This window comes from Lontra canadensis, unplaced genomic scaffold (assembly GCF_010015895.1).
Source record: "Lontra canadensis isolate GAN:19392208 unplaced genomic scaffold, GSC_riverotter_1.0 scaffold6, whole genome shotgun sequence".
Lineage (NCBI taxonomy): Eukaryota > Metazoa > Chordata > Mammalia > Carnivora > Mustelidae > Lontra > Lontra canadensis.
In genome coordinates, this window is record NW_022631000.1 from 14294285 (window position 1) to 14322059 (window position 27775).

A 27775-nucleotide genomic window follows, 5' to 3' on the forward strand; every position below is an offset into this window, starting at 1 on the left:
CATATAATATTTTTATATTATTTACATGTCATAAGAGCAAGGATATTAAGCTGTTAAGAGAGTCTTCTCTAGCTATAGGTAACATTTTAATGATCTCATCTTACTTCACTGGTTTGATCTTATTTTCTCACTTTCCCAAATAAAATCTCTGCACCAATGTAAGAAGTCGGACATTTTGCCATCCTTTGCATGTATTGCATTTGTTCTTAATTCTCTTCTTCTGCTGAATTTGTCCCAAGTACTGAAATAATTGTGCTTTCCCTACTTACTAAACCTTATGTACCACTGAAAATCCTATTCAAAGTTCTTTCTCTGTGGAGCCTTTGATTGCTGGAGTCCATCCTGAGTTCTCTCTTTCCTTAGTGCCAACCGGCTGGTGAGGTAAGCGAGTGAAACATCAATGTCTGTTTTGGTGTCCCCCAGCCCCCACTAAATGAAAAAACTTTCCTAACAATAGGCAATTAAGAAAGGCTAAGCTTGTACACAGTTCTGGGCTCCCTTGCCTCAGGAAGTTGTGGCCTCAGAGTCCAAATCAGAAGTTAAGCCTTCGAGACAAAGCCCTAAGACGGAGGGCTTTGTTTTTGGAATCTAGGCCCTCTGAGGACAATTAAGCTAGGCCCTTTCTAGGGTGAAGAGGGTGGGGCTGGTGCTTTGGAGTTACACTGAGGTGGCCCGACTCTCAGCTTTCCTCAGGCTAGTTCTTTACCTTGCTACAACTACAGCTACAACTGCAAATTACTGGACCCTTCACACTGCCCAACACGTTTCCTTACATCGAGGAGGTCCTAACTGAGTATTTGTCAGGGCAGGTCTCCGCTAACTTCCCAAACATGCTGCCAGTGTAGCTGGGAACTTCCGGTGGCACCTTTTCTCTGAGCTATGTCTGTATGTGATAGTCCTGGGGGGTCTTTCTGTCTCTGCAGTTTTGTGTGATGCTCTTCCCCCTCTCCTTTACTATCTACTACCTCTCCTCAAGGAATAGCCATAGTTCTATTTTCAGCATGAATTTAAGGTCTAAGGCATTTGGTTTTTCAGGTGTTCACGAAGTTTCTCACATTCTGTGCCCATTCACTTATGGTTTCTGATACAGGCCTTAGTGTCCCCACTCCTGGATTCCATTTCTGCCCAAGAGGCAGCTCATTAGGTCTTCCTGTCCTCTGAGGAGTCAGTGGAGCTCAAAGCAGAGCCAATACCTTACAACCCAGAGTATGAAGAGACAACCAAGCTCTGAAGGGATATAAAAATGATCAGGCCAAACTCCTACCGCTCTTAGCTTCCCTAAGTTAAACTGCTTGCTCACACATATTACAGAGATATCTATCAATAAGCTTTGATAACTGGGTATTATTTTTGCATCAACAGTGTCGGAGGGAGATTGTTTAGAATATTTTCACTTGGTGGCCACTGGGTGTCCTCATTTACAAAGTAAATAAGTAAATATATGCTTTTTATTGTAGGTCACCAGAGGGAATAAAAGACACTGTGTTTCTCTTTGGCCTTTCACATAATGGATAGAAATTTATTACTGAATTTAGAGCCAGGTCAGATATTGGTAGTTTATAAATGCTCAGGTAAAATTGGTATGGTTTATAACCAAAGTAACTTGCAGGTTCTAGACGGAATTTGCAAGGCCATTTCCTCAACAGAGGGGACTATGATCCAGCTATTAGAACGAGCTCTTATTTGTTTGAAATTGGCATGGGATTTTGAGTATCTGCGTGGAGAGCCTGGAGAGAGGAGCAGAGAAGGTCTTAATTTATTCTTTAAAAGAAAAGAGAACACCAAATATCTCCATGGGATATTTGTTAGATTCTGTTTTTATCTCAACTTCTCTGAAAACCAATTAAAAATAATAATGAGAAAGATAAAATATGTCCTTTTCCTGGAAACTTACAATAATGAGGAAAAACAGTACGTTGAACAGGGTCACATAATGATTAGGAAACATTTCAAATTTAAAGACAAAGATTTAAATTATTTCTTTGTCGGCCAGTTATCCCACCTGTAAAATGAAGATGCTTTTGCTTCACCGGGATGTGGTAGGGGAAATAAAACAAAATATGGAGGCATGTAGGGTTCCTAGGAAAAGAAACTATACCTGATAGATTTCAGGGCAGTACTAATATTCTAACTGTCCTTGAGTGACAGTCGTGTGTCTCGTCCCTGATGGCAGAAGGCAGCAAATCAAGACTAGAGCACATGTAGCCAACAAATGTTTACTGACTCAACGACTCTAAGGCACCAGAGTGGGACATGACTTTGTGCTCTGTAAAGGGATTTGTGCATGCCTAGGATTGTCAATGCTTCTAAACTTCTATTACATATATCCCCGATTAGATTCTTTCTCTGCAAGGCCAAAAGGATTTCCATCTCCCTACCCTGTAAATTTCTTGAGATACAGACACTACTGCTAAACATGTAACAATACTTGCCTTCCGCTGTTGGACGTAATCCACTAGCTAACCTTTTTCAAAAGTACAGTGAACTCTGCTGCAATCATTTTCTCCTCAAGTGTATAGCCTCAGCTTAATTATTATTCTCTGGCATGTCGTTTTAGTATATAAATCATCCGTACGATTCTGTGCCATCACCAACAATTTATACAGATAAGATCAGGGAGACTAGGAAGCCTTGTGAGCTCTTTACTGCCTTTCAGAGGTGTTCTCTGGTCTTATTGGCTTTGCTTTATAGCTTTTTTCTGTTTTTAAAAGACCACCTGCCCATGCCTCTCATACAGCTGTCTGTAACTCTCCATCAACCGTTTAAACGCTCAACAATGCACAATAGCCAGACTACTTGCACCCTGAGATTCTACTAAAGGATCACAATGGACGCAGAGTGTATGAAGAAGTATCTCATTTCTTCTAAAGATTCTTAAATTCCTGGGATTTCTAGCATTTCCCAACTCTTTAATTAGTAGATTCATTTTTGAACTACTGTAACCCCAAAGACACATATCTGCAGAGCCCTCCTGATCGTGTTTTCCCCTACGCCTTTACTCCTTTGAGTTTCCCCAGTTTGCTCCTTTAATTTCACTTTCAAAACTTCTTGAGGCTCAGTGGCTGAACACCACACAGCTCAGGTTTTATCTGATGTACCGGCGCCTGGTGTGGTCTAAGGCTCACCGGTGTTTTGTTCTTGAAGTATAAGACTGAAGTTCTGAAACCTAGACTCCAACACAAAGGAAATCATCAGCGCGTTTTAAATGACGCTTTCTCTTCCCTCCTGGCCCCCTCCTACTCACCCCAGTGCTTCCTTAGTCCAATGCACTGGCCACAGATGGCAACCATATTCCAAAGCTGAGTATATACAAAATCGTGCCATGGAGAACAGAGTGGCTTCAAAGTTAGCTTTCTTTGGTGGAGACTCTAGAGGAGTGAACTCATCTCTCATTCATTTAATCCTCTATTCATTCAGCCAGGAGTCTGTTTTCCTGCACATTCTTCTAGTGTCCAGCCAGTTGAGGGAGGATGGGTGGGAAGAACTCTCTTGAGGGCCCTTCCAGCAGGAGGGCACTGGGATTCTAAGCCAAGCTCTTGTTTCCCTGGGCCAGCTCTGCCTGCTGTTGATCAAATCACGCCAGTCCCATGAGAGGAGCTGGGGAGCACTGCGTGGGGGGTAGATTTCCCAAGAATGGCCTCCTTGCTCGACTGACAGCACACGCTGTGTCCCCTAGACAAGGATTAGGCCAGGAGGAAAAGGTGAAACGAGGAGGAGGGTGTGGGGTCACAGAAAACTCTGCAGGATGGTACGGTAATGGGAGGTGGGAGTGGGAAAAACCTTTCCTTTTTCTTGTTTCAAGGTTTGCTGGAGCTTTCGCCTAATCATCTGTTTGAGCATCTTGAAAATAAGTATCTATTTTCATGATATCTATCAAAAACAGGCACCAGATTATACTACAAACTTGACCTTAACCCTGCCATATTGTTACTAGAATCAAAACATGTAGCAGCCTACATCCAACAGAAAACCATTCTGTTTTCCCAGCATAAAAACCAGAGGGTATCTACGATGCACTTTGTTTTGTAGGTCTTCTGAAGGGAAAAAAAAACAGCAAGAAATCCGTACTTACACTTTCACCCATGGGCAGAATGCTCAAAAACAGGGTCTACCCTTCCTTTTGCTCCGCTCTTCCCCACCACGTTCATTCATTCAACAACTATTTGCTGAGCACCTGCTCCGGCCAAGCACTCTGCTAGCAGCTAAGGATCCAGCAGCGAACAAGAGAGGATTTCTGCCCTCACCAGTTCTTCGCTTGGTCCAAATAAGCATTTAATAATTTAACTTGCAGCATGTTATTCGAGGAAGAGGGATGATTTGTCTTACCTACAATTTCTTCTGAATCTTTCTCAAACATATTTCTTGAAGCTCCAGTCTCCTCTAACTAAGATGTTCTGTAGTGACTCCCTCTTTTTCTATCGTTATCTTTGTTCATTTCTTGGCTACAATGTTGAGAGTTCATATCACAACTGCTAACTGTTTTCTTTTCCTTTTTCTTTTGGTGGGACTGCAACCTTGAGGGATTGTTACTTCAAGCTACACATATATTTTCTCTGTAAATATCGTACCATCTAATTGGTGTCTTAGGAGTCTGCTGATTAGGCATCAACATACAACTTAAGGAATACTGCATACGAGATACAGAAATCACAACTCAGTACGTCATTGTTTTAAAGCTCTGACTTGGGACTTATAGAGACCTCATACAGTCTAGTTTAGCATTTGATCTGCAACTCTTACTAAGAGACTTACAGCTCAAATTCCACACCCACATGTCCCTGGAATGCTATACTCAAAATGCTCTGGAGTAGCAAATGTCCAAAATGATCTCCATTACCAAAAACTATGTGGGCACCAGAGGGAAAGGAAGGGCTTACTTGGTGTAAGGAGCCAGCAAGTCTTACTGAATTTCTTAAGAATATTTTTATTTTTTCAACTCCTGAAAACTGCTTCGGAACGGAAGAAGGTGAGTGAGCTGGGCGATTCAGAGCAATCTTTCTCTGCAGCGAAACACATTTACTCTTCTAACTTTGCCTCTATTTCCAATTATTTCAAAATACTCTGAAGCCATCAGACAGACTGTCTTTTGGAAGGATGAAAGATGTGTCTCTTTGGGGTAAGAAGGTCTCTTTGGAGAAGGGCCCTGGGATGTGGCAGCACAGCGTCTGCCCATTCTCAGGACCTGCTCTTTTGGCCCTTTCAGCTGTCAGTGCCGGGAAATGACTCTGTGGAAGGAGGATACACAGCACAGCCAGGTCCAGCTTCTACGAAGATGTACCCTGAGCTAAGACAGCGCACAGATCCCTTCCCTATAATTCGAAAATCTCTCATTGACTGGAATGCACTTGAGGACAAGAAGGAATTTAATAGGTCAATACCATCTTACTGATGCATCATATAAATAATACTCTAAGCCTTCCCTATACTAAGAAGAAAAAAGTCAGAAAGGTTTTTTTAACTTGTTTGAGCTACAGTTTCATTATCTCTAAAATGGAACATTTTGTAAAAATGATAGTACTTGACACACAGTGGATGCTTAGTAAATATTAGTCCTCTACCAATTTTAGGACAAAAACCAAACCAAGATAAATGAGGGAGTGAAGGAAGGCAAAAAGGTAATGGAGAGGCTTCTCAGTCTACCTGCGCCTGAATCCGAGAAAGGGTAAGGAGGGGGGCACTGGCTTTTTCTTGAAGTGAGGAGGGTTCCTGTCCCATGTACTCTCCTACAGATCCGGGCCTCCTTTTAGTCACTCTCGGGGCGGGGTGGGGGGGGGGGGGGCGGGGGGGGGGGGAGGATGTGGGCTCTGCTACTGTGACATACATCATTTATGTTGCATCAATTTTAGTACATATTTACTTAATAATTTAAAACATTTAAACCAGAGCTAATGCTCAGGATCACTGAGTGTTGGCTGTCCTTCTGGTGCTGTTTTAGGAGCTTTCCATATAGCGTTCCATCTCATCCTTATAATAAACCCCAGGAGACAGATACTATTTGCATTCTCATTATGCACAAGAAAAAATGGAAATATAGGGAGGTTAGGTAAAGACATGTAAAATGCATTCACAGGCTAAAGTTCACATTAAAAAGCACACATATGTAGACTGTGGGGGTGAGAACACATTTTCTCAGCAACACATGGTCCAAATCTATTCCATGATCAGAGATTGAAGAAGTAGCTTTAGAAGTCTGTTATTATACTTGCCTCTGCCCGCAGGCATCTTGAAGGGACTTGAAAGAGCTTTAGGAACCAGTCCACATTTGGGTGCTCACATCGGACTTGCTTCTGAGTTTACTTTTGGGGGTCAGGTTTGAGCATGCAGATTCTGTTTGGGATATACCATGGGGGAAGTGGCTCTCTCCTTCTTTTTGTCCTCTGACCCCAGCCTAAAGAAAGCTACACACTGTCCCAGAAAAATACCAACATAGGCAAGCACACATGTGAGTGTATCTTCTTAGGAGGTTCACAGACTCTGAGAGGGAGGTCTGGTCATGGTACCATAATACCAAGCCTCCAGGCCAACATTTCCTCTTCTAGAGGAGTCCTTCTGGAGGGAGAGGGTAGCCTCTGCATGAAGCCTCTGCCTGGATCACTGCCCAAGGACAGTGCCCAGGTCTGCTTGGAGCGTCTCTCAGCATGTTAACCCATGATTAATGTCTACTTCAGAAACCCAGGATCCAACCACTCCTCCAGGACACTTAGGTCAGGAATAAAATGGAATAAATCAGATTTCTGGGGGTTTTCTTAAAATTGGGGGGAAAATTCCTAACCAGCCCTTCCTGCATGTGGAGACCTACAATATCTCCCCGAGGAAAGGCTATGCATCCTTTTCCCTGGAGTTAACAGCTGATGGTTGAAGTTCAGAATTTGCATGTGTATTTTCTGTGAGACATGGAATTATGCTCTGTAGCTCAAGTGAATATATATCTTTCTTCTACTGTCTCCTTTATATCTAAGTACCCAGTCAAGGCAAAGAGACAATAAGTGATTATACAGAAAAGAAAATGATTACCAAAAAATTAATGACAAAGTTAATTTCACTTCTTGCAATTATTCATGTGGTGTTCTTCATGCCATGCCAGGCACTCTTAAAAATCATGTATGCCTGGTTGAATACTGCATGAGATTTTGGTATAAAACCAGTACCATGGACCTAGTTAAAAGCACTGAAGACAAATGAGTGGGAAGAACTCTTTTTTGGAGTTGGACAGTAAAGGGGAAGCTCAAAGTCCATTTTGGCACTAACTATGAATTGATTCTTCCTTGTGAAATGACAAAGACTCATATTCACAGTTATTCCATGTGGTTGTTTATATAATTCCTAGTAGTGATAAAATAATTTTCTTATTTGTTTAGAAGTAATTTAATAGCAGAGGAAAGTAGCATTTGATTTAGATGGTTCCAGAACACGAAGAAGAAGTAATTGCAGATACTGTGTGTCCATGGGAGAGTGGCCTTAAGGGATGTCTTCAGCCATCAAAGAGAACAATACAGACCAAATAAGAAGTTTTTAAAAACTTCCACAAAATAGTGAACTTGATGTCCTGTGACAATGAAGAATTACATGAGAACAACACATAATTCTGTTGTTAGTAATACAGAGCTACTTGAATTGAACCTATCATAAAAGAATTTCTCAGAATGTGATAAAAGATTACTCTTTAAGAGAAGTTGTTTTAAAATTCTGGGGGAAAATTTTAGGGCTCAAAGTGTATGGTACCTGTCCTCTGGCTAATGCTTAGAGATTACTAAGGATGAGTGAATATTTGTGAAGCCATCTGAAGAAGACACACACAATTCTTACAGAGCATTCATTCTTATCAGCTAAAAGAAAGAGAAAGCCATGCTGGAGAGGAGTAGAGAAAGAACTAATATAATCACTGATTAGTTGGGCTTGGGTAGTGACTTCACATTTCTTTTTCACATATTTATCATTTCAATTGCTGTATACACGGAAGATCTAATTCTCTCTCACCTCACCTATTTAATTGCAGAGTCTCCCTTAACACTGGTTTTTATTCTTTAGTCTATAAATAGGCTTGAGACTCTCACATCATAAAAATATTCCCTACCCTGCTTTTGTATTACCTGTTCATTATTTCTTTGTAAAGTATTAAACCTCTTGAAAAAGTAGTGCCGAGCTGTTGGCTTTCTCATTCATCTTCTCTTTGCTGTCGAACCCCCTTTTATGGTGTTTTTGTGATGCAGCTGGCTCTGCTGTCTTAACAGCCACCAGGAAGCCACCAATCCTTGGTGTCTGCAGCACCCAGCACTGCTGACCCTTCTCCCCAAGGGTCCTTCGGGATTATTCTGCTGTTCCTCCTGTATCTCAGACCTTCTTTTCTTCTCCTCCTTTGCTCGTTCCTCATTCTCTTCCTTACCACTCCCTGCAAGTATTCTATTTTCTCTTTTTTCTCTCCACAAAGTCTTCTTTGAACTTACTCCCATATTCATGGCATCAGGTTTGGCCCCTTGGTGAAAGCATTCGCTGGCCCTAATTTCAAATCTTCTTGCTGTGCTCCATGACCTATTTGTGACTTTATGTTAATTGTCTCCATTGGGTCTACCCCTCGTGTCTCATTCTCAGTGTCATTTAAAACTGAATTGTATTCTACTCCTCTAAACATTTCCTCTCGTCTCCTCTTTCTGACATCTTGGAGTTAGCTCCTTTGATCACCCCTAACTAACTAACTAACTAACTAACACTCAATCAGTTGTTAAAGCTGTCGACCCTCATCCATAAAGTCTGTTGAACCTGGTTCATCACTAGCCCCCTTCCAGTCACCCAAAGTCTGAACTACTGACAAAGCTTCTCAGGCTCTCTCCTACCCCAACCACCCCTTCCCACATCTATGCATGTTCCACACCCTTGCTGCTAAATTGGAGCTTCTTACAGCAAAGTGTTGAGCATGGCTGTTCCTACTTAAAACCCACCCACGCTTTACACCAAAATGAAGACTCCTTATCCCTTACGCTCATGCCTTATTTCGAAAGAAATTCTATTCATTTTTCAAGAGAGCTCAAATGGAACCTTTCCTGATAAACTGAACTGGATATTACTATAAACTTTATGAACTTTCTAACTTCTATCTCAGATAATGGTGATTTGAGGACACGCACTAAGTTTTAAGATTCTTGGTGACAAGGTCTGGTTGTCTCTACCTTTGTATGCCTATAGAAGTCCGTGTAGGGCCAGGCACATAAGATATACCTTACACACTCTTGCCAAGTGAATGAATCAATGCTCTGGTGAATCCAGGTGTATAGGACATATCTTTAACCACTCTGCAAGGTAGCTGTTTGTGAAGGTACCTGATCTTCTCTATGAGAGTCCAAATCTCTGTACATAGGGCTCTAGTTTATAAAACCGCATCCTACACAATACGTAGTCCTGGTCCTCCACACTGAAAGCATTCAGTAAATTGGTAGATGAACAGTCTTGACTCTCTTCCTGTTCAGAAAAACATTAAGTTCTCCTGGGTAGCAGGCAGCATAGTATGGTGGGAGAAGGGAAGGGTTCTGTTTTTGGCTCTTTGACTTACTACATGGAAACCTCTTGGTAGGACATTTGCCTTCTGTGGGCCTGTTTCCTCATCTGAATAATAGTGGATTTAGATCACCTTCCATCTCTTCCAGTGCTGATAAAAAGGACTCACTGGTACACATTCTGAGAGAGAACAAAGGATACAGAGGCAGGAGAAAAGCAAAAAGTGCTTATTCAGCTAAGTTTCAACAGGGGGGTTGAGCTGACTGTGGTACTACTTGATGTGAGGTGATTGGTGGAAGGATTTGACTTGAAATTTCTCAAAGCAAGGAATTCCCAGAGTCTTCATGCACACTCTCAACTGATCCTAAATGCTCCCTCTCTGAGGGCAATTTTTGTTTTTTAAGTCAGAATGTGAGAATCCCTGACAGATACGGAGGAACACTAATTTTATATAATGAAACTTGCCACGCGTGGAGAAAGCACATATGAAACTGTCAACAGCTGCTGCAGATAAGAATTAAAGATGTATTCTCTCAAGATATGGGATGGCAAGATGAAGACCAGGGCCCTGAAAACCAGCAGTAAGTCTTAACAATTATATGTGGACAATTATAGGCACCTACATGCAATATTTGGGAGAGCAACATGGCATGGAGTAGCTTGAAGCAGTGGGTCACGAGACCAGATTTGCCAAGGGACCTGGGAGGATTTTAAAAGAGGACAGATTGCTAGAACTGGGGAGACCGCAAGTCAGTGACAGAGTTCTAGCGTGACACTTAATAGGTGACTCTGCGGCTCCGAGAATGACTCTTTATCAATAAGAAAAGTTATTTTGAAATCTGTTCATCAATAAATTATTACTAGGTTCCTCAATACTTTCTTACATCTACTGACTGAATGAAAGAGGGCACTTTTGCTTATTAGAAAATAAATGGGTGTCTTGCTTTATTTTTTAATTGGGAAGGAAATGTCTCTAGAAAGGATAGGCAATTCAGCCCAGTTGAATTTTAATGACAGGCAATATTACCCAAATATAAAGTGCCCCATTGGTTTATATTAAAATGAGGTGAAACCTAAGAAGGTCTGAGTATTGTAACTGAACTGCTCCGTTTTCTGAAAACATCCTGCTTTTTTTTTTTTTTTTTTTTTTTTTTTTTTTTCGGTTTCTGTGGCTTTGCTTCCGTTCGTCTGCCTGGAATGCCATTCCCTTCCTCTTTTACCTTACACATACCTGCTCTTTCATGATCCAGGTCTAAAGTCCCCTTCCCACCGCTTCAGGGCCCCTCCTCAGGAACACGTTAATACTGTATTTGTACATCTCCCTTCATAGGTTTCTAGTTTTAGCCAGGCATTTGCGAACACTGAGCTCCTAAAGTGGGGGGACGGCATCTTGTTAGTGTCTTCACCCCAGGGCTCACTGAGGACTTGGCATAGAAGCAGGGGCTCAGTAGCATTTGATGAACGACTAGAAGAAGGAATGCGTGCATAAATGAGAAGCGGGACTATTAGAAATTATTGCATGAAGGGAGCACGGAAGACATCCAGTAAAATTAGCAGTGTAGGGACAGAATGAGTTGTGATAAAAGGATGGAGAATTTTATAAAAAGAGGTAGACTGTGACATGAAACTTCAGGAAGACTTTTAACAATAAATGTGTCCCCAGACATGCTAAGTAGTGGCTCTAGGAATTTGGGCCAATAAAGACATTAACTGGACTTCTGATGCATGAGGGCTGGACTAAGAACTGAAACCTCTAAATAAGAGGGCATCAAAGATAACAAAAATAATTCCAAAGAGATTATGTATCAATTAACTCAGAGGCAGAAAGGTGACTGTTTATAAAGGGCAAGACTGTCTTTAAAGGAATGAATCCACACTTAATAGGTAAGAGGTCTACCTGGCTAACGACACTGCAGAAAGATAGTTGAAACTGTTAGCTATGAAGAGGTAAATATGTCATTCTTTATAGGAAGTAGAATAAAGAGGGATGTGGGGCACTCTGGGGACAATGAGAACACTCAGTTATACCAAAGATGTTCTATTTACTGTTAAACCGATGTGGAATCTAGTAGAAAATTAATAGCAAAGCCATAGGATAATAGCTCTCTGTGGTTGCTCATCCCAGCCCATTCTGATTATGTTTCTTCTGCAAATTAGTGTGACCCCAAAATGTTTTCAGGATTGTCCAACTTGTCCTAAATTCCATAAATAAACTCTTTCAGAGGATGCTGTTTTTTGCCATGTCTCTATTACGGTTCTTCACAGATGGACCATTTTTGTCCTTTCAAAGCCTAAGAATAACTCTCGGTTATCAAGACATACCCAAACCCAGTTCAGCTGCTCCTGTGGGATTCCAGTGAGTTTAGACACATCTGCTGAGACACACGCATTTGAATCCAAATGAAGCTTTTGTTTGATTATACGTTTTGAACATTTTCGGAGGTTTTCTGGGGGCCAAAATGTTTTTCATTTTTTGGCACTCCAAACAGAGATCTTCGGTTATAAACACTGCCTTCTGAGCACCTCCAGCAGAAATCCCATCTTCGCGTGTGAACAGGTGCCTCGGGAAGTTTTTGGAAGGTTTTACACTGCATCGGCTTTCTGATTGGAAACTTTCGGAACGCACAGTCAAGTTTGCCAAGGAGACCTTCAAACTTGCTTGAGCAGTTTTCACTCACACCGACATACGTTCACACATGCAGACAGCCCAAGTGAAAGCAAATCAGAGCCCTGCAAAACTGCAGTATCTTTCTTAAAGGTTAAATACCATACGCAAGCAAACTGAACAAAAAGGAGCGCGTGACGGGAGAGAGAACGAACTAATAGCAAGAGCGGAGCCGCAAATCGTTCAGGAGCGAGCGTGCCCCCCTTAAAGCGCTACTGGGGAGTTGAGGCGACACATCGTCTCAGTAAAACGCTGCCTTACCCAGCTTCCCGTCGCGCCCAAGCATTTGTGATTTTAGACACTTGTACCTTCAGCGTCTCGCTACCCACTCCTTTTACTCACAAACTTGTTCAGACGTTTATTTTGAAACACGTCCTTCTCCGACACAAACGGGCCAATCAGATTCAAATCCAGGAAGAGACAACACTACGCTCTAAATCGGGCTCTGCCGCGAACCCCATGTTTTGCCCGATTCCCTACACCGTTTCTTTTCCAGTTTGGATGTAAACCGAACAGTGGAGACAGAGTAAAATAACTTCTTAAGCCCGAAGCCTGCAAAATTATTACAGCGTAAACTCACCCCCCCACCCCGGGCATGCCCGGAATTCAGGGGGAAATTTGCTTTCAAGTTGTTCCTATAGTCCTGGACCAGATGCTCTAAGGTGGCCAGAAACCTTTGTCTACACCCACTTAGCAGATTTCTGGCTCTTTTTCAGGGACTAAGGGGTTTATTTGCAGAAATGAATCATTTCCTTCAAAATATCCTTTACCCTATTTACATGCTTGCATATTCCTTCCATTTTGTTTTCCCCCTACAGCTTTACTAAGGGAATTAATTATCTCGAAGAACAGGAACATACAGTAAGTACATCTGAAATACAGGATGAGACACAGTATGTCATCTATTAGGCCTGGCTAAGACCAGCAGCTGATGCTAAATGGGAAGGAACATGCACCAAATGTTTTTTAATCACAAAGTTAGTAATTAATTGCTCTTTAAAATACATTTTATGCTTCTTTCTGTCTGTGTACATGAAATGCACATTTATTACATGCCAAAAATTACAACATTATGGTTTAAATGTGACTGGCACGGAAGTCCGGAAATCAGAGTTAATGTTCCCACGGCAACTTTAATTCTGTCCGTGTGCACATGTAGGGCCATAACAGGCTTCCGCTCCAGGATAATATGTATAGATGGTCTGGGGAGGGAAGCTAAAGACCCATATCCTCAACTGTAGTTACAGGAGAGAGACAAAGGGTAAAAACCATGCTCCTGTCCACATATGTGGAGACCAAACAATGTCCCCACGCCTAGTGTTGTGTAATCAGGAAAGAAAGAATCTGCTATGGTGTGGGCACTCAAGGGGACAGTTTCTGTTGCTGTGGGAACCTGAACTTTGCATTTCCTGACTTTGGGGTAATTAAAATGTCAGCCTTAATGTGGCATTAATGGAGTTGGCCATAAAAAATCCTCTTTGTTTTGTTCTCTTAAAAAAAAAAAATTGCTTAGAAGTTCAAACTGAACCAAGCGTACTAAAAATTTTAATCTCGGGCACTTGGCCTGGTGATGGGGGTTCGGGGAGGGGCGGGGAGAAGCGAAGGGCTGGGAGGGGGAAGACCACTGAAGGTGGAAGGCCAGAGAGGGAAAGGAAGGGCCCGCAGTCTCTTCAGACAGTGCTCAGCCCCAGCAGAGTCATGCTACCTACGGAGCTAAAGTTAAACCCACCCACACAACAGTTTGGTAATGTGTAAAGGTTAAATTAAAAATAAATAAAAACTGTTAACGCATAAGTGCCTCTTGGCAAGGACCCGAAATATGAGACAGCCTGCTGAGGCCAGCGCGAAACACCGGAAGGTAAGTCACCAGGGACATCAGCTTCCCACCAACGACATCAGAATAGGTGGGTCTAGGGCCAAAAGTCGGGAGCACTGCCATGGCGGGGAGAATCGCTTCTCCCTTTGGCGGGGCCTTATCTGGGGGGAAACAAAATGGAAGAAGCACGCGAGTCGTCGCTCTGGTCGAGTCTGTCGCATGCACATGACGGTGACGTGCCACAGCTTGGCAGTTGTCAAGCTAGGGACGGCTTCATCTGCTCTGCTGACTTGGGTTGGGCCTGTTCACGCGTCTGAGCAGAGAGAGCTTGGCTCAGCTCTTCCTCAGCCTGTTCCCTCGGCGGGGACCGGTCTGTCAAACACCTAGGGCTTTTGTACCCTCTGCCTCCCGCAACTCATCCCAGTGCCGTGAGTTCTCATCATCGGAGTCCATTTACCACCGGGTTTTTAGGAAAGGTGAAGAGGCCACAAGCAAGGAGGTCATGGGGGGATGTTGCTAAGAGGTCACTGTCAGTGGGCGCGCCACGGAGATATTAACCTCACCATCTCACAAGGGAAGCTTTTCTCAACCCTAGTCCTTCTTGGTTTGGATATTACTGGGATCTTTTGCAAAATTTGAAGTCGCTGGGCAGGTTAAGTAGCCAGCTGAAATCTTAGGGGTCAGACTTGTCTAAAACATGGGCCTGCGTCCTTCAGATGCGACAACACTACGTCTTACCCACTCTCACTGGCTCATAGGCAGAGCTGACTCTTGTGGGGATGCTGATCGACTGTGTTTTAGAACTCAGTCACCAATATGATGGTTGCACATTTTCAAGAATGCCGTTTATGGGCTTGGAACAGAGGATCAGGCTGCTCACAGGGAGAGCAAATCCATAAACATCCCTCAGTATCTGAATGAGTTAACTACCAGGGCAAGTCATTCATTGACAGAAGTGTCACTTTTCTCAGTCTTCTCATCCGTAAATTGGGAAGAATTATAATGACTGACAGGAAATGGGCATTAGAGCATGACTAAGAATAATTTTGCTAAACACATAACAAATAAAAAGGTGCTATAAAAATTCAGGCACTTGTGAAAGCTTGGAACACCACACACTGGTGGAATGTTTCTGAAGTTAAAGAGACTAACAAGTCAAGGGCACTATTTTTAAATGCCCCAAATCTGTTAGTTCTAAATAGGAACAGAATATTTTACCTTAAAGAAATTAGGCTTTTAAATTAATCTATGGTAAGAATGACATTTGAAAGTTAAAAAAAAAAAAATCTTCTTGAATGCAAGAAGAGCATCCAAAAAATTTAACAGCTTAAAATAAACCTCTTTCCTGTCTTCTCTCAAGCAATCTCCAAATGGACAGATTTCTGTGAATCTTTCCTAAAAACAATTTTCTTCTAAGTGTAGGCTCAAATCAGGACAAACTACGATCCAAATAGATTTGGAGAAAAGCATAATCGATTTCAACAAGAGGTTAGGACAGAGAGGATGTCCACATCTTAATGGTAAAATCGGAATGACTTTCTGCGAGGCTGGAGATTAGGTGTCTCCTCCCGCTCTGTTTTCCTTCCAACAGCTTTCAGATACCTCACTGAAAGCTCCGGCCTCCTGGCTCCCTCTGGGTCACTTCTGAGCTGTACGGCAGCTATCACGCTCCTACAGTTTCTTGCTTGTATTCCAGGCGAATGCCAAGACCTGGCTGGAGGATGCTTATGGTAAAGTACAATCAGTGAAGCCCGGTGCCTTCTCTATTCAGCAAAACAGTCATTTTGCTGCAACAGGGGATTTCTGGGCTAAGGCCATTCTATGTAATCTTCCCCATAAGGTGTGGCAGAAAGCCAGGCGATGAAGGTGCGCGTGCAGGAGCTCCAGGCCCTTCTCCGCAGGAACCGGCCACCTTCCTGGTAGGTAGGGGCAGTGCACACATGCCTACGGGCACTGTGCCATGCTATTTTCCAATTCTTCCTGTAATTACTATTAGGCTGGAGACTGCCAGGCAAGAAGGGCCAAGGATGTTACTATTATGATGGGTCCACAGAACCCAGTCCTTGCTCCTGATCCCCAGGGTTGTCTACAGAAGCAGCAACTTAGTGCAAATCACAGAGGCTCTAGAGAGTTGGATCCTGTTCTTTCTCGTTTCATTTTCTAGCGATACCTGGAGCAGGGATTCAGCCCAGCCACCAAGAATAACAAGCTCCTTTCACCCCAACATCAACCCCTGGGTTTTGTCCCTTTACCTATGACACTAGGATGATGAAGTAAGTAGGGAATGGAATCTTCCAGACATGGGCACATCTTGCCCTCTTTGCAGAGTTTTACATTTGTTTTGTCAGAAAAATAACAACAGGAGATTTAGACTCTCGTTTCCTAATTAATAATGCTTGTGTTCATGGACAGGATAAACGCAGTCCTTTTTTGAAAACAAGACTGTCTTGGTCTTATTCTTCCTCCTAAAGAAGGACATGCCAGCTCTTTGCCTGTTACTAGACATCCTGTGTGGAGGGCAGTTCAGAATACTTGTTGGGTATCTTAAGACCAAAAGGAATATTTTTTTCAGATCAGACCCCAAAATTATTCCATTCTTTTCCATTGTCACCACACATGTTCCTTTCTCTTTGAAGTATTGGGTTACACTTCAAAGAGAGAAAAGCTCCAAAACATGATTTATCAACTTTCTTAAAATAGAATTTGAAGAAGTGACTCCCAGATTGGTGGGAAGACAGCAAAAATAAACAGCAATGGAGTGATTTCAATGGCGACGATCTCATTAAGCTGCCCATTTCCAAATTTAGCCTGTAGGCAGTTTTTTAATTAAAAAATATTTTTAACCTGAATTCTTATTGGCTACGTGAAGTCTGGGTGGATTCTGAATTCTTGGAAGCCATTCTCTTTTCTTCTGTAAATTTATGCTATCCTTTAACCACTTCAAAATAAATTAAAAACTGGAAGGACGGAAATTCAGCCAAGCCAAATGAGACTCCAATAATTAATGCAAAGCTGACTTGTATTATGTAATTTCAAAATGGATGTTTCCTGTGTCTACTGGCTTTTCGAGGTCCATATTTGGTGGTTCAGTTTAGTCATGGTGGAAGTGCTGTTATTCAGATCGCGGGGACAAAAGAATAATTAGAAAACAATAACCCAACTTTTTTTTTTTTTTTTTTGAGTGAATGTTTTGAAAGAAAATGTGGTTCATGTAATGAATCAGCCTTTCGAGGCCAAGTGGCCGGACACCTGGTTTTAAAACACACTCTGGCTTTGAAAACAGCGACGTTGGCTGAATCAAGATGGAGGCAAGTTCCCTTCGGCTACTCTACAAGACCACACGGAAACGGCTCATTCGAAACGCAAGAAAAAGCCAGAACCCAGGGGAGAAGCACGCTCCCAGGGCCATGAAGACACCATCACCTTACTGGTGTACTCACAATCAGATGACCCGGTGTGAGCGTGAGAGTTTGTCAGTGAATGTGTTGAGTGGATGAGGGCTGGGTCTGGAGACAAAACAGCTTCAAAGTTCAGGCAGGGAAGGCCCGGCTTGGCGCTGGATCCACCCGGCTGAGTAATCTCATTCTCCTCAGATGCCTTCTGGTTTTCAGCTGTCTTGGGTTTCTTCCTGAAAATAAACAAAGGGCCCTTTGAAGGAACTGACTGCATATTTGGGAAAAGGCATTTTTAGAATCTGTTAAAGATAACTTGATTTTTTTTTTTCTGAGGGGGGATGGGAGGGAGTCCAGTATGTCCCTTGTTTTAAAACAAGCTGATTCTTGTTTTTTTCCCTCCAGTAATGGCCTAACTGGGAACACATGAAAGCATATGGGCCAAGCAAACAGCACCACATTTGGACTCTGTTGGCTGCATAAAAAGACCCTGTCCCAGAACTTTAGACAGATTGAGCTACGTATGGCTGACATTATCCAAGAAAGCATCCTTTTTTCCCCCTTAAGAGTTTTAACATGGTCTGGAAAAATACTAGTGGAGGTTTACCGTTCTAGCATTTGTCAGGAAGCTTAGAGACAGGACCCGTGGAGTAATGGGAGGAGCACTGGACTGGGAGTCAGGAGACTTGAGCTATGGTACTAGCTGTGCCTCTAACTTGCTGTGTGGCCTTGGGCACCTCACTTCACCTCTCTGGGCTTCAGTTTCCTCATCTGTAAAATAAAGGGCTTGGATTAGAAGGCCTTAAAGGTTCCTTCCAGCTTGAAGCTTCTATTCATGGAACACATTATGAAACATTCAACTTGCTCGCTGTTGTTACATTTTACTTTAGATGAACACATACCTTCCAATCACAATCTAAGTTTGCAGGCTATATAGATGAGAGAGCAGTGATGGAGGTTTTGTTAAAGTAGCAAATGAAAAGTGAAAAGATGAGCTTAGCTTCTAGCAGGTAGAGCAGTTAAGGTATCACACGGAGATCCTCTATTCCAAATCTTTACTCATCCAAAGCTGAAGATTCTCTTTGTTTGTTGATTTAGGACATGACTCTGGAGTATGGGAGTGTGACTGTGTGTTTGGGGTGGGAGGAAGAGACGGGTGAAGGAAACTAGAGAGTAATTATTGCCCACTGCTGCTTGGAATTCAGAATAGGAAACAGAAGAGCTCAGGTATGGGTCGGCTCTGGTGTCCTCCCCCTCTGGGATGATAAAATGGACATAAACACAGAACTACTTAGCTTACACTGCATGTACCCTAGGTCCTAGCCAAACTGGGTTATTAGTCATACCCTGAACATGCCCTCTAATTTCCTTAGCTCTGTGCCTCCTTCTATCATTATGTAGATGGTGACCAGAGGAATTATTTTATTTTTTGGTGGAAGACTATGCGTGCAACAGAACTTGTTTTAAGTTTTTTTGTTTCCATGTTTTTCTTGTTTCTATAAGCCTGGCAAGGGACTTTTCATAAAGAGTATTTTGTATCGGAATTTGTGGTACGGGGTAGTTAAATCTGCCCTCACAGAATATGGTGCTGTGATTAGCATGCTGTGTTTCTGGTCCAACAGGTTGTGAAATCAAATCTGCTTTTTCAGAGGGCAGGAGGCAGAGATGGCATGGTAAAGATGAAGAGAGAGGGGGAAGCTTTCAGACACATTTTTCAGTATGGAGTAGGCCAATATAAGAGAAGCAACAAATTGCAATGCTTTACCAACTGTTTGTTGGTTGGGTGACTATGGAACTGACCCCCAAGTCTTGAATGTGTATAGGGACAGGATCAGGGACCTGTCTACAAGGCCCTGGATTATATACCAGACTAAAGTCTCCAAAGCTCAACTGCTTTTTTATCCTTGGAAATCAGTGCCCCCCCCAGGCCCCTCCCTATTTCCATCACTGTTGTCTATCACCCGCTTTGTCATCAGGGTGGAAACCACAGGTGAGCAACAGCTTTCCCTGTCTTAAAACCGATTCATCAAGTCCTGACAATTCTGTTTCCTTCATATTTTTTCACATCCGTTTTTCCTTTCCATTTTCACCACTATCACCTTAACAGTTTTATTTAGACTGTTGTTTATTTACTGGCTCTCCATCCTCCTTGACCCCTTTGAGAAAACCAGGTTAGCCCAGTACCCCAAATGAGTTCTATATGTGCTCTAGATAAGTGTTGGCCACACAGGACTCTCAAAGTTTGTGAAAATTCTCAGAACGTCTTGGGGTATCTACATCCTTGGCTCTCCATCTTTGTTCAAGTTAGTTCCCTTGCTTTGAATGTCCATTTTACAACTCTGTGGAAATCATATTTACCCTTCTTGCTATTAAAGGTTGTCTCCATCTTGCAACCGTCTTGATTTACCTCTACCAGATAGAAGGTCTCTCTCTCTCTGAAACTGAACTCTGTTCCACCTTTCTCTGAAATTCCCCACCCCCCCAAAATTTACTTCTCCCTATTTTACCTGCTAAATTGTTTCAATGATAGTTATTTATGTGGTGATACCTCTCATGAGACTGTAAATTCTCTGAGAGAAAATGTCTTGGTTATTTTTTAATTCCCTGTGTTCATCCTTTCTGTCCTTCCTCCTTCCCTCCCACCATTCATCTATTCACATATTTATCTTATCTTAAAACATCATGCACCTCTAGTGTGCTGGCATAGGTTAGGAAATGCAGCAAGCCTGGTTGCTTTCCTCCCAGAATTTGTTCTCTAGTGAGGACTGTTAAGCAGAGTGGCTTCAACAAAGCTGTCATTCAACATTCGTTTGTTGATGGAGTGAAGTGGGATTGAAATAAAGGTGTATTTAGAGAATAGTCATCATCTAAATCCCAATTACGTTTTTCTATTCTTTTGTTTTGTTTTTATTTGAGAGAGAGAGAGAGAGAGTGTGTGAGAGCACAAAGGGAGAGTGAGAGGGAGACGCAGACTCCCCACTGAGCAGGGAGCCCAATGTGGGACTGGATCCCAGGACCTGAGCTGAAGGCAGATGCTTAACCATCTGAGCTATCCAGGCGCCCCAAAAGTAGGACCATTTTGCTCAACAAAACTGTACTGGCCCTCATGAGTCTGTTAAATATCAGGATGAAGTACTAATGGTAGATATGACTTAACAGAAAAACTATTTCTTTCTCTCTCTCTCTCTCTCTCTCTCTTTTTTTTTTTTTAACATTTATTTCTGATGCTTATAGACAAGGCCTCAGCTAGTCTGGGATTTGTGTTTCAGGAAATTGAAAAAGCTCTCTTTCAGACATGAGTACATGACCAAACAACCAGCATTACTCTTTTAACACTGCAAAAATGGTACTATTCTTTATATAAATGCCCTTGCTTCCTTCCCTAGATTTGATCCTGCTTCCTACCCGGCATCTTACAGCACACCCTCCTCCTGGTTGTCCCAAGGATCACCTATGACAATACAGACGCACTGGAAGCCACCCCCACAAAATGAAAATATTGAAAATCAACCTTCTGGCTCACCCCCTCATTTGCTTATCCTGGTACCACTGGGCTTTTCCCAACTACACAGATGACACAGAGCCACTGACTGTCCTTAGAATCAATCATTTCCCATCTCACCCTCTCCGATATTTCTGTAGGACTCCTCTTTCTGGTGCTGAGAAACACAGAAACACAGCCCCAGTCTGTCTAGACGTGCACAGGTGTTGTTATGCTGACCCCGTTTTTGCAGTTCATAGTTTATTAAGGAGGAAAAAGCAAGGCCTGTAGTAATTAATTGAAAATACCTTCTTTGGTTGTGCAAAAAGAATTACATAAACAGGGCACATCTGAGGGCAAGTCTGTCCAAGCCTCTGTGGCTACGCATTATTCCCCGGAGCCTTTAGAGGGCAGCAGCACACAGGCTACTCCGGGCGGCACGGCAGAGAGGCAAACTCCGACCAGACCAGAACCTTCCTCCCGGTCACCATGCCAAAGGTTGGTTTGCCAAGCTCTGGCCGCTTAGCCTCTTTTTTTTTTCTTTTCAGTTCTCATTCTCTCTCTCCCTTTCTCTCTCTCCCTCTCTCTGTCTCTCTTACCTCCCTCTCTCCCTCCCTCCCTCAATGTTAAAATTATACACTCAGATGAAGTCGCCCCTCAACCGGAAAATGAAAGCTCCAATGAAAAAGTTAGACAAGCCAACAACAACAAAGAAAGAAACCGGGAGAAAGGGGAAAGGGGGCTGGTGAGGGGGAAGGATTTAAGAACAAGAAAAGGGCAGATGTTTCGTAAATATATGCAAAGCAAAACTGGGTGTACCCTAAACATTTCCACAGAGAAACAGACCAATCATTGTGCACTTCCTCCCGCCACGCTGATGGAGCCCTGCATTCAAAAAAAAAAAAAAAAAAAAAAAAAAGTGTGGCTCCAGGCACCTGCCTTTCAACGGTCAGTTCTGACATTCTCCCTGAATATCTCCCAGTTGTCCGAAGAGAACAAAAACATTCTCATCTCCCCACTGCAAACATCTCTCTTATGAGAGAAAAAGGGCTGCTTCAAGAACTGGAAAGGCGTTTTAAGGTGACTGGTGGCTGGTTTTTAACTCTCATTGTGCTGGTCCTGGCAACAAGTTTTGGGCTGAAACATAGCAGTGAGTGAGGTTGTGGATGATGTTGGCTCCTTCCTTCCTAGACATATTGCATGTGGAAAGAAATATGCATTGAAACATATTGATGAGATGGTAGGTATTAGGCATGTTAAATGCGTGGAAATTAACCAGATCGGTGGCATTTGATGTATATATTTCACACTTCTTTGCACATATTGCACACATACAGTGATGGCAGTGCTTTCTGCAACATATGGAAAATAAATATTTTATCTGTGTGAGCTCTTATCAGGCTCCTGGGGCTGTTGGGAGGAGAGTGCTCTCTTCTATCTCCCTCTCCCAATTTTCTCTCTTCACTGCCCCCCACCCCCCGCCTCTCCTGCACATTAACATGCCTTCCACTTATCAGCCTGTTGGATAGGAAAGAATTAGTCAGAACCTCCTTTTGATAAATAATTACTCAGTCATTGAATCATGACAATCTAGATCCACGATGCCCTCCCCTCCAATTTTTTTTTTTTTTTGAATGGTAACCACTTCTTTATTCTCTTTCCCAACAAAATATTGAAAAGGCTCAGGAGTGTATTTTGGTGGGGGGGGGGAGCAGAGAGCAGAGGTGTAACAACCCTCCACCCCACAATAGAACCCAACTCTACCATCAAGTAGCTGTGTGTCCTAGGCAGAATACTGTGCTTCTCTGGGCCTTAGTGGAAATAATGGGGTAATTATACCTACCTCCTTGGGCTGGTAGGTATTACTGAGTTGGTAGGTATGTAAATGAAATAATTCATGTCAACTGACTGGCAGAGCCATGGCGCAGGGCCAGTACTCAATGATGGTAACTCTGAGAGAGCATCAGTTCCACAGTTTTTGTCAGCTCTAAGGAGCCACTTCCCCGACCTTAGTGATCTTTTTAATTGTCTAGACTTCAGCAGGGGGAAATGGACTGTCATTGTAGCACAGGCAGAAAGAGTGTAAGGATAAGCAATCTCTTCTTCGACACTCTGATCTTACCGTATCACCCTCCTGATACGGTCTTTCTATTCACGTGTTTGTCATTGCTGTTGCTACCCCAAGAACCTCTCTCGAACTTGAGGGTCAAGCAATATACACTTGGGCCGCAGAAGCTCACCAAACCTGGGACTACGGTCTGTGTGTCAAAGCCAACCTTTGGCACTCTCGCTTATCACGTTCTCCTCACAATTTATCCTTTTACTATTTGGTCTAATGTTCTCAGATCAATTTAAGATGTTTTTGTAATTAAAACATTTTATTCTCTCAAATTTTTTAACCTTCTCAGCAAGGCCAATTTATAATGTGTTTTGGTGTTTTTCTCCCTTGCTGTATCCGTCAGGATCCTGGCAAGAAACAGCTGGCACGCTCCAAGGTTTTAGCTGGAGAGAGTTTAATGTAAGGACTGTATAGTGAGGTACAGAGGAGGTGGCCGGGTGCCCAAGGGAGACTGAAGCACTGGGGCTAGCAGCGGTGGAAAGCTGTGAAAGTCAGCTTCCAACTGTTACCTCCAAGGGGCAAGGAAGGAGTGGTGTTCTCTGAGTTCAGTCAGAACTGCAGTTAGGAAGGGGGCTGGACAAATCAACAGCCTGCCCTCACTCTCCTCCTACTCACACATCCTTTGCTGATGTTCCTCTAGGCCACATTCAAAGGGGAGCCAGAGTGGGAGAGAGCCTAGGAGTGCAGTCCAGAGAGGCTGGCCTCCTGGGCCACATATCAGGGCAGAGAAGGGCTTCAGGGTTTTGTGTTTGTGTAGAGGGGAGACGAATCAGTGGACCTCTTCTTTCCCTTCTCCATTTCCTTCACCCTCCCCTCTCAATTTATGTTCTGGAAAGCAAGACAGGGCAAAATGAAGTGAAGTTAGTTCTCTTAGCATCTATGTACCTATTTTGTCTATTTGCCGTTTATGGGGGAAGAAAGCTGAAGGTGGGCTCTGTGAGAGCAGGGATTTTTGTGTGTTTTGTTAGCTGCCACATCCCTAGTCCCCAGAACAGTGTCTGACACAGAGGAATATGCCCAGTGAATTTCAGTTGTTCAAGTAAATATATTCACTTCTGCTATGCCAGACATTGTATGCATATTATCTCATTTAATTATCACAACTATCCAGATTAAGTAGGAAGGGCTGCTGAGCACAGTTGTGTAAGTGATGTGGGAGCCGGTAGGTTTTAAAATCTAATGCTTGTCCCCTCCCTTCCCATCCCTAAGCCTTGAGACCAGGTCCGGGGCACTGCTAACACACAGGAAGGAAACATTTGCGTAATTAGTCCACATTTTTATAGTTTATTCGCCTTACTGGTTTTGTACTTAGCAAGTGTGGAAACTTTACTGTTGTTTCTTCTTTATATAGGAGAGGGCTGATTTTCTGAAAAGCAGAGCCTACAACCTTTAGAGCCCTGTCTGTCCTTGGTAGGACCTGTGGAGCCTGAAAGCAGGCCCTGGGGTTGGGAACAGGTTAAATGCTTCCTAGGGCTGAAACAGATGCTCACTGGTGGGCCTCTCCATGATTTTCAGGAAACTGTAGGTCCTGATTCCTGGGTCTGGATTTCAGTTCTCTGCAGGAAGGTAGGGGCAGTAAAGACTCTTCCCTCTTCCAGAGGCTACAGACCCTGGGAACCCTTCCTGCACCCTAGCTCAGCTGTGCTACTTGCCCCCAGCCTAGCTGCACATAATGCAGAGAAACCCAGAAAACCATCCAGACATGGGAATGTCTAAGCCCCTCCATGCACTTCAACTTGAGGATGAATGATGGTGTCTACACAAGCAAGTTCCTTGCCTGGGTATGGAGAAACTATTTTTGATCTTCCATCGTGTCTTTAGTCCCCAGTCCCTTGAACCCAGTAGTACTGCAGATTACTCTGGTGGTCCCCATCTCCCCACTGCCACTGATTACAATGCAGGTGACTAAAAGCATTAAAGGAGAACAGCAATGCAAAACAAAACATTCCCTTTGGGTATGATTTATGCCCGAATAGCTAAAGACACGGAAAATACGAATGTGAAAATCCTACCCAAAAGCCTAATAGGGATGGTTCTCTCCCAGGGTTAGCGTTTTCCAGTAACAGAGAGGTCTATAAAAACCACCCCATGACCCGCCTCATACCGTATATAGGAAAACTTGAGACTACAACTAGAACGAGGTTTTGTCTTAAAATGTATAATGAAGTTATTTTGCATGCATAGCCTCTAAATAATTTAACTTTCTGGCTTTTGCATAAAAGAAAAAAAAGCATCTCTTCATTTGTTACTTTTAGCAATGGTTAATGAATACATGATATCAGTCTCTCATAAGTATTGTCATGTAGACATCATGCCTCCTATTCCAACCTATTTGTGCACCTTGCCTCGTAAGGGCTGTACTTCTCTGACATAAATGCCGGGCACAGAGGGAACTGAACCACATGCACAGAGCCGTGCATCCAGAGGGCAGGGCGGAGCTGGAAGCAATGGGTGAGAGATGCGGCCCGGAGTCCCCAGGGAAGCTTGGCCCCTCAAAGTAGCAAGGAGGCAACAGCATTGGCTCAGAGATGCAACTCAGACAACAGGCAGATGCCAAGGAGGAAAGCTTGGCCCCTGGACCTGGGCAGGGTGGCATGAAATGACAAGTTGCGGTGAGATTCAATAGAGTGGCACAGAAGGTGACAAGGGGCCAAGAGAGGAGGGTGGGAGCTGCCACCACTTCCGGTGAGGGTGCAGACAATGAAGCAGAACAGTGCTGGGCCCCGTGAGGTGGGCCCAGATCTGGCCCACGCGGCCATCTGGCGAGGAGGGCACGTTGCTGCTCAGGGCGGAGCTGCCGGCTGGCAGCTGAGGACCACTGCGGGCACCTCAGCACTGAGCCTTGTGACCTCGCTGTGGTCAAGACACAAGGCCATCTAGAATTGCATCTGCATTTATTTTTTTTTAAATTTTATTTTATTTATTTATTTTTTTTATAAACATATAATATATTTTTATCCCCAGGGGTACAGGTCTGTGAATCGCCAGGTTTACACACTTCACAGCACTCACCATAGCACATACCCTCCCCAATGTCCATAACCCCACCCCCCCTCTCCCAACCCCCTCCCCCCATCAACCCTCAGTTTGTTTTGTGAGATTAAGAGTCACTTATGGTTTGTCTCCTTCCCAATCCCATCTTGTTTCATTTACTCTTCTGCATCTGCATTTACAATTGTGTGAGGTGTTTTTTTGTTTTGTTTTGTTTTATTTTTTTTAATTAAACTAAGTGAGTTAAGAAGGCTTTCATTGGAGGCATAATGTACTCACAGTAGTTTCCAAATAAATGGTGTCACTCTTCAGGTAAATCACTCCAAGGCTTGGGCCTAGTGCAGATGTTCATTGGGGCAGGGAACAGAGAGCGGCTGCATCTAGAGCAGACAGGGAAGAAAAAGGCCGTTAAATGACAGGTGATGGTGGTCAGTCACACTGATGGAGACAGAACCGTGGGACCTGGGGGAAGAGTCGGGTCCTGCCCCTTTGCACCAGACAGCGGCCGGCCAGAAGAGAGGATGTCACCCAGTCTCCCTTCTCAGCATGCCCACCTGACGGCGGGGTGGTCTGAGACCTTCCACAGCACCCTGCATGTGTGGACGACGGAGTGGATTTTGTGGTGGGAAGATGGAGGCCAAGGTGGAGGGTGGGGGTAGGGGGCATTGTCCTTCAACCTTGTCACAGCCGATGCTTCTGCTGGTGTTCTCGACTCTGCTGGTGCTTCTCCTGCTCTTCTGCCCAGTTCTTACCTGCTCTGAAAGCACCATGGACCTGGCCACGTTCTGAGCTCCTGTCGCACCTCGGCCCCTCACTATGAAGCCTCTGCCATCTCCCCTGTCCTCTAACACATGGTGCTCAGCCTTAGGGGCTGCAGGACTGACCTCTGTCTGTCTCCAGCCTCGCACCCAGAGGTCCTTACCCAGACCTTGCCCTTTTGGCTACACCGAGCCCCCACACCGATGACCACATTAGTCCTGAAACTGTCCTCCCTTCTCCCTGGAACCCCACATCATCCTGACTTTCCTTCCACCAGTTGACTCTCTCCTCTGCCTCCTTTACTGGCTCATCTTCATTCTCCCGTTCCATAAATGTAGATATTCCTCAAGACTCAATCTTTGCCTACACCCACCCTGCATGACCTCAACAATTACTTCTCCATAGAGAACACCCACGTGGCTATCTTTAGTTCCTGCTTGTCTGCAGAGCTCCACATCCACATCTTAATAACCTCTGGTTATCGGTTTATTCACTTATTTGCTCATTCATTCATTCATTGATTCATTCATTCAGTGTTTGCATAGTATCTATCAGGCACCTGGAAAAGATGAATAAGATAGGGCCTTTAACTCTGAGAAGGTCATACCTCCATCAAATACCACACAGACGCTTCTAATTCAGAAAGTTTAAGACAGAAATCTTTGTCTCTCCCTCAAAATATGTTCCCATTTCCTGCCATGGTCGATTTCCTGCCGTCTTCACCCAGTTACTTGGTCCTACAATGGAGGAGTCATTTTCAGTCCCTCCTTTTCTTTTGCTTCTCATATCCAATCAGCTGCTAAGACACTGGAGGCTGTGCTTCCTTTCTCTCCCAGCACCCATTTATCCTTTAGTCACCTGTGCCAGGACTTTTGTGAGAGCCTTCCAATGGCTTCCGTTCTTCCAGGTTCTTTTTTACCTTTAGCCCATCCTTCACACCAATACCACACTAATTTTTCTTAAGTACCACTCTAAACATATCATTCCTTTGCTCTTTGCCTACTGGACTAAATTCCGATTTCTCAGTTTGGCATTCAAGGCCCCTACAATACAGACCCAGTCT

The 27775-nt window shown here is 43.6% G+C and overlaps 1 protein-coding gene across 9 annotated transcripts in view; it reads right to left on the minus strand.

The window, feature by feature from the left end:
* Positions 1-27775, minus strand: part of ZBTB20 (zinc finger and BTB domain containing 20) — a 770594-nt gene that overhangs the window by 23039 nt on the left and 719780 nt on the right. For 8 of the 9 annotated variants that reach the window (XM_032852263.1, XM_032852264.1, XM_032852265.1 and 5 more), the window contains 3 exons: positions 26233-26333; positions 17970-18133; positions 17411-17598 (listed from right to left, as the gene is read on the minus strand). In XM_032852263.1, coding sequence (XP_032708154.1) covers positions 17411-17598; positions 17970-17980 — 199 coding nt within the window. In that variant the 5' untranslated portion in view covers positions 17981-18133; positions 26233-26333. The remainder of the gene's footprint in view (positions 1-17410; positions 17599-17969; positions 18134-26232; positions 26334-27775) is intronic. The other variant, XM_032852271.1, reaches the window with a different exon arrangement.